The sequence below is a fragment of the Miscanthus floridulus genome, chromosome 7 (genome assembly GCF_019320115.1).
Source record: "Miscanthus floridulus cultivar M001 chromosome 7, ASM1932011v1, whole genome shotgun sequence".
Taxonomy (NCBI): Eukaryota; Viridiplantae; Streptophyta; class Magnoliopsida; order Poales; family Poaceae; genus Miscanthus; species Miscanthus floridulus.
This window is the reverse complement of record NC_089586.1, coordinates 6458972-6466558: the sequence shown is the minus strand read 5'-3', so window position 1 is coordinate 6466558 and position 7587 is coordinate 6458972. Positions and strand designations below refer to the sequence as shown.

The window sequence follows — 7587 nt, the reverse complement described above, 5'->3', positions numbered from 1 at the left end:
GCGAAGCCGATAGCTGCCTAGCCCCTAGGCCTAAGACGGGTGACTTATTGCTAGCCTGCTCCAGCCGTTCGCAGCGAACTGAGGGCTTGTGCTAATCGCTGGCAAAGAAGCCAAATGGGACCGGCTCTCAGCTAGACGCCATCTTCGCTAGTTTGTCGGCTCCTCATTGAGCCATCAAGGGATGTGATTGAGCTCAAGGCCATCGAACTTGTCCTCCAGCTTGCGGACTTCTTGGTAGTACACAACCATCTTGGGTCACGGTAGCTTGACTCCTTCATGACCTAGTCAATGACCAGCTGGGAGTCGCATCGGATGTCGAGCCATCGGATGCCCAACTCAACAGCAATACGTAGACCATTGAAGAGGGCTTCATATTCCACCACATTGTTGGAGACGGGGAAGTGGAGATAAACCATGTATTTCATCTGTACCCCGAGGGGCGAGACGAAAACTAGCCCCACGCTGATGCCTCTTTACATCAGCAACCCATCGAAGTACATCATCCAGTACTCTTGGTCGATGACTGGCGGTGGCATCTGGGTCTTGGTCCACTCCGCCATGAAATTAGCCAACGCTAGAGATTTGATGGCCATCCGTGGGGCATATGAAATGCCCTGACCCATCAGCTCGAGCGCCCACTTCGTGACCCTTCACGTGGCATCCTAGTTTTGAATGACCTCACCAAGCGGAAAGGATGTCACGACTGTCATCAGATGTGACTCGAAGTAGTGACGTAGCTTCCTCTTGGTGATCTGGACGGCATACAAGAGCTTCTAGACTTGAGGATAGCAGGTCTTGGAATTGAACAAGACCTCGCTGATGAAGTATAAGGGGCATTGCACCTTGAGGGTGTGTCCCTCTTCCTCCCGCTCCACCGATAGGGTGGCGCTGACCACTTGCGTGGTGGCTATGATGTAAAGCAGGAGCGGTTCCCCATTGGTCGGTGGAACCAAGACTAGGGCTCTCATCAGGAGTTGCTTGAGTTTGTCAATCGCATCCTAGGCCTCGGGAGTCCATTCGAAATGATTGGCCTTCTTCAAGAGCTGATAGAGGCGGAGACCTTGTTCACCGAGGCGTGAGATAAAGTGGCTGAGCGCGGTGAGGTAGCCTGTAACCCACTGTACCCCCTTCACGTTCCGGATCGGGACCATTCCCGTGATGGCCAAGATTTTTTCTAGGTTGGCTTCGATGCCACGCTCGGAAATGATGAAACCAAGCAGCATGCCCCTTGGGACCCCAAAAATGCATTTCTCAAGATTGAGTTTGATGCCATTCGCTCAGAGTTTTGTGAAAGTCTGCTCAAGGTCGGCTACGAGCTGGTCGGTCCGCTTGGACTTGACCACGATGTCGTCCATGTAGGCCTCAATGGTTCGCCCGATGAGATCTCCAAAACACTTGAGCATACATCGCTGGTAAGTAGCACCAGCGTTCTTCAGACTAAACGGCATGGTGTCATAGCAGTACGATCCGAAGGGGGTGATGAAAGATGTCGCAAGCTGGTCAGACTCTTTCATCACGATCTGATGGTACCCGGAGTACGTATCGAGGAAGCAAAGGGTTTCACACCCTGAGGTTGAGTCAACTACCTAGTCTATGCATGGCAAAGGAAATAGATCCTTTGGGCAAGCCTTATTGAGACCTGTGTAATCAACACACATTCTCCATTTCCCATTCTTTTTTCTTACAAGGATGGGATTAGCTAACCACTCAGGGTGATACACTTCCTTGGTGAATCTGGCCGCCAAAAGCTTCACAATCTCCTCACTGATGGCCCTGCTCTTCTCCTCATCGAAGCGGAACAGGCATTGCTTCACTAGCTTGGAGCCTGGCCTGATCTTCAAGGCATGCTCGGCGACTTCTCTTGGGATGCCTGGCATATTCGAGGGCTTCCACGCAAAGATGTCTCTATTGGCGTAGAGGAAGTCGATGAGCATGCTTTCCTATTTGGAGGAAAGCGCAGCACCGATGCACATTGTCTTGTCATCGGAACCACTAGGGTCAATGAGGACTTCTTTGATGCCTTGCACAAAGGATCCGAGGGAGCGCATGGAATCTGGCAACACCTTGGTGGTCCCCTCTTTGATTACTATGAGCTCCTTAGAAGCGACAATTGTCGAGGCGTGCTCGCAGCACTCCACCTCGCACTAGTAAGCGCGCTGGAAAGAAGTGCCGATGGTCATGACCCCACGTGGGCCCGACATCTTGAGCTCGAGGTAGGTGTAATTTAGGATGGCCATGAACTTCGCGTAGCATGGTCGTCCCAAGATGGCGTGATAGGTCCCATGAAACCTGACCACCTTGAAGGTGAGGGTATCTGTCCTGTAGTTGGTCGGATCCCCAAAGGTGATGGGCAGGTCAATCTGCCTGAGGGGCACAGCTTGTTTCCTAGGCACGATGCCGTAGAAAGGCACCCCGGTCGATCGGATATGTGACCGATCAATGCCCATGGCGTCGAGCGCCTCGGCATACATGATGTTGAGGCCACTGCCTCCGTCCATCAGTACCTTGGTAAGCCGCTTTATGCTGACGATCAGGTCAACCACAAGCAGGTACCTTCCTGGCCGTGGGACGCTCTCCGGATGGTTGGTCCGATCAAAGGTGATGGTGAATTCTGACCATCAGAGGAAGGAGGGTGTGGCTGGTTCAGCCACGTAGACCTCATGGCGCATGATCTTTTGGCGGTGCTTGGAGTCATAGACCGCCGACCCACCAAAGATCATGAGGCAGCCAACGAGGATTGGGAAGCCACCATCCTTCCCGTCGGTGTCGCCCACCGCCGGGTCATTCTTCTCCTTTTGGGCCTCCCTCTTAGACCCACCAGATAGGAAGTGCTTCATGAGAGTGCAATTCTTGTATAAATGATTGACTGGGAAGGTGTGGTTCAGGCATGGCCCCTCAAGCAGCTTCTCGAAGTGGTCTAGGGCGGCCTTGGCGGCCATCCGACCACCTTTTTGCTCGACAGCGGCCACAAGTGAGCCCCCATGCCATTGCTTGTTCTTCTTCTTGTCGGGACAGCTGGAGGTGCCTTCATCGGCACCCTCGTCACGCTTGGCCTTACCCTTAGAGCGGTCGAAGATCGCTCCGACCGCCTCCTCACCGGAGGCATGGTTGGTGGCGATGTCGAGGAGCTCCTTGGTGGTCCATGGGCACTTGCACCTTAGCTTGTGGACCAAGGACTCGTAGGTGGCCCCAGATAGGAAGGTGTTAATGATGTCGGCGCCGGCTACATCGGATAGCTCGTTGCACTGCTTGGAGAAGCGCCGAATGTACTCACAAAGAGTTTCGCTGGACTTCTATTGGTAGTTCTTCAGATCCCTTGTGTTCCCTAGGCACGCATAGGTGCCCTAGAAATTCCCCATGAAAATCTCTTTCAGATCCGCCCAACTCTAGATTCGGTTGGAAGGAAGGTGCTCCAGCCACGTCCACGTCGAGTCGACGAGGAACAGGGGGAGGTTGCGGATAATGAAGTTGTCACTATTTGCTCCACCGGCTTGGCAAGCAAGCCAATAGTCCTCGAGCCATAGTCTAGGGTTTGTCTCCCTGGAGTACTTTGGGACATTGCTCGGCGGCTAGTACCGCAGCGGGAAAGGGGCATTGAGGAGGTTTGGGCTTGGGCTCTGATCTTCGGCACTGTCATAGCACCTGCCTCAGCGGGGATGGTAGCCATGATCGGACCCCTCCCTCATGTCATCACGTACGCGCCTACGGGTGTTGATGATGTCGCGCACGTCGCGGTCGTGGCCAAGACGCTCATGCACCGGGACCATGGCACGCCTCCTATCATTGTGTGGTGCCTGGTGGATAGAGATGTCCTTACCATATCACCCTGAGGGCGCGTGTTGGCTAGCATTGAGCTCATGTCGTCAGGACAACGATCTCTCTGCTTGCTGCTCCACGATGCACTCGAGCAGAGCACGGATCTCTCACTAAGCCTGTCGGTCATCGGGCATCGTAGTCTTCGGGAGACCTCGGAGTAGAGTTGTCACGGCAGCTATGTTCTAGCTCACTCGGGGGAAGCGTGGAAGACCTCCATCATCCTCGATGATCCTTTGGTGCATGTCACATGCCTAGGCGCGTGCGCGTTCACCATCTCTGCAGCGCTCGATCTCTCGGTCAAGCTCCACATGCTCTTGCTTGAGTGGGAGGTGTGCCTCCTCGAGCTCCTGGTGTCACACTCACAGTTGCTCTTCCCTCATGACGGGGAAGGCTCCCGTGTCTTCTTCAACCTCATCGTTGAAGTCACACGGTGGGGTGACGCCTCCCTCATGGGTGCTCTCCATGTGCCCCTTGGGGGTATCTGCCTTGAAGCACTCCCATGAGAGGTGATGGCTCCCCCTACCGGAGTCAGAGTCAGAAATTGACTCCGAATCTCCTGCGAGAAGGTCATGGAGGGATTCTATGACGTAGTCCACCATTCCCACAAACTCATCGTTCATAGGAGGCGGGACGAGCGCTGTGACGCAGGGTGACCGTCGGCCCCGTGGATCTGTTCTGGCCTGGCGGGAGCGCTGTCGTGGCGCTCCGGGTGAGGTAGTCCGAGGAGAGCGGTTCTCCGCCAGCGAGCTACGTCGTGATGTTGGCGAACAAGAAGGCGAGGTAGCGTAGGTCCTCTTGGGATGGTCGAGGTCCTAGGAAGGCGACAAGCTAGCGCTCTAGCCTCTCGTAGTCGAAGCCAAAGGGCTGGTCGCTCCAAGGGGCGCGAGCCTCTAGGGCGTGCAGCCGTAGTTCCTCGAGTGCCTCGATGAGCGTGTCGAGGCTAGCGGGCGACGGGGTTGAACTAGAGCAGAGAGCTACGCCAGCTCCCCCTCTAGGGTGATGAGGAAGTCTAGGCTCTCGAAGCGCACATGTGTGCCTGGGACCCAGCTGATGCCATGGCTGGCCATCCAAAGCCTGATGAAGACATTGAGATGCGCAAAAGCCCCTACCTAGCATGCCAACTATCGGTATTTTGAACCACCGGTGAGTAAATTTGTGGATTGCGCGTCTGGCTCGGATGATGTGCTTAGAGGACACCAGATTTATACTGGTTCGGGCAGAACGACCCTACGTCTAGTTTGCCGCTGCTGCTGCTTGTGTTACTAGCACTAAATGTTTGCAGTAGGGGTTACAAATGGACGAGAGAGGGAAATGATCCAAAGTCTCTGGTGATGTGTGTTCGGTTGTAATGCGAGCGTATGAGTCGATCCCCCTTACAGGAGGCCTTGCCTCCCCTTTTATACGACAAGGGGAAGAAGCAGTTTACACAGAGAGAGGGAGAAAGAATAGAATGGAGAACAATGAGGGAAAAAGCCTTTTGGGGTCGCCGCGTCCTTCTTCTTCATGTGGGTCCCGCTGGTGCTGTAGAGGGCCATGGAGATAGCCTCCATGCCATGCTCCTGTTCATCGTCGTGGGAATCGTCAGCCAGTCGTGGCTTTCTTTTCCGCCCCATCGGACGGCATGGTTGGCCACCGTTCCCATCCGTGGCCGTACGGGGAGTAGGCGGCATAGTGCCAGTATGTCCATCACTGTCGGCGACGCGTGGCCCTGGGTATGGCCCATCATGGTCGCGGGTCATGTTAGGGAGTGCTCATCCCTTCCCTGGTGCTAGAGGATTGACCAAGGGCATGCGCACTTAGATTTGTGGGACCGTCTTTGGCCTTCTTGGGCGAGACGGGACTTCATCCGAGGAGTCGGGCGAGGCGGAGCCCACACCCTCGGGGTCAGGCGAGGTGGAGTCCGTACCCTCGGGGTCGGGCGAGACGGAGCCCACGCCCGAGGGGTCGAGCGAGATGGAGCCCGTGTCCTAGGGGTCGGGCGAGACAGAGTCCTCGTCCCTGTGATCGGGCGAGACAAAAAGTCGCCCGAGGGATCGGGCGAGGCGGAGCCTGTATCCTCAGGGTCAGGTGAGTCGGAGCCCGCACCCTTGGGGTCGGGCGAGGCAGAGTTCGTATCTTCAGGGTCAGGCGAAGCCACGGCGACACCCTTAATCGTCCGAGTGGATCAGCCGTTGATGACCGTCAATCCCTCTTGTCTTGGTATCCTAAGTATTGATACCCAACACCAGGGCCCCTAAACGGCCCCGCCACCGTCCCCACCGCCTGACCGGCCTTCCTCCCCCAAACCCCCTTCTATGCCCACTGGAGATGGAGAAGAAGAGAGGGAGAGCGTGGGAGCGGGAGAAGTTGGAACCCTAACGCCGGCGAGGTCTCTGTCTCCGTCCTCGCCGCCGTTTGCTTCCTCCTTAGCGGGGCGCAGGTGTGTGTGCTCAGGCGCGGGCACTTTGACTGGCGGGTAAGCAAAATATCAGGAGACTGCCGTTGAGTAAATATGTAAAAAAATAGGGGCTCTTGTGTTCTTGCCCCTACTTTGTTGTGCAATTATGATTTTGCCCTCGTTTTTCTAACTTTGTGATTTTGCCCTTAACTGTTCACAAGTCAACGCGATTTTGCCCCTGGTCAACGGTAAAAAACAGGGGCAAATTCACGTTGACCAGGGACAAAATCGCATTGACTTGTGAACAGTTAAGAGCAAAATCACAAAGTTAGAAAAACGAGGGCAAAATCATAATTGCACATCTGTGTAAGGGGCAAGAACACAATTTTCCCAAAAAAAATAGCACATGAGTTATATACTATTTAAGAGAAATAAATTAAATTGCTTGGTTGGGTTTTGGGTATATATACTCTCTCTAAGCACACTGGCTAGATATATGATCTTTGTTTGCTTGGGTAGTCGTTAGTCGTTATATATGTAACTATATTATACGTATTCCCTGCATGTATGTATGTATGTGTGTGTGTCTATATATATATATATATATATATATATATATATATATATAATGCTTTAGAGCTGCTACGTGGATATGATGATGATTAGGTTCATCATATCTTGCTTGAAGCTGCTACGATATATCTGCATGATTAGGTCCATCATCATTTCAATTAGGATGCATACGTAGTATGGTTGCATGCTTGCTTTATACTTGGGCAATCAACCGATGGATCGAGTGTCACTTTTATCCGATCCCCGTCGGTTTTCAGTATTCATTCATGTTGCTAGCTCATTATTAATTCTAGTTGTTGTGCTACTGCGATCGACACGTACTCGTCACAAACTACTGTATCAGTTATTAATGAAATCGTCAGGTGAAAGCTAATATAATAAGCGCGAGTAGAAAACTGCTTGTGCCCATCGACAGTCGGTGTGTGTTACTACTATACATACTTAATTCCTCGTGCTTTTACTTTCTTCATTTCTTAGCTAGACATCCATTTGTTTATGTATATATATGTAGGTTCGATTATTATTATATATATTATAACTGCCGCTACTGCTATATATTTGCTTTCGCGAAAGAGACGATAATAAAGAAGCTAATTAAGATTGAGTGCTGGTGGTGGTGGCAGTGCGATTCTCTCTGCACGCTAGCTAGCTATTGGCATCAGTACTTTAGCATCTCTATCATGCATGATGAGTACTTTAGCATCTCTATCATGCATGATGCATGCATGCCATGATATATATAAACCAAAGCAGCAGCAGCAGTAGTTGCTTATCTATGGGGTGTTTGGATCCGGTTACTAAAATTTAGGAGGTACGTCGGT

The 7587-nt window shown here is 52.6% G+C and overlaps 1 protein-coding gene across 1 annotated transcript; it reads right to left on the bottom strand.

Moving 5' to 3' along the window:
- Positions 1–2144: 2144 nt before the first annotated feature.
- On the bottom strand, positions 2145–2498 carry LOC136464973 (uncharacterized). The gene has a single exon (XM_066463893.1). The coding sequence runs from the start codon at positions 2496–2498 to the stop codon at positions 2145–2147; it is 354 nt and encodes a 117-aa protein (XP_066319990.1).
- Positions 2499–7587: the final 5089 nt, after the last annotated feature.

What these genes read in the sequence shown, in the direction of transcription:
- LOC136464973 (XM_066463893.1), bottom strand. Translation starts at nt 2,498, where the DNA reads ATGGACGGAGGCAGTGGCCTCAACATCATGTATGCCGAGGCGCTCGAC.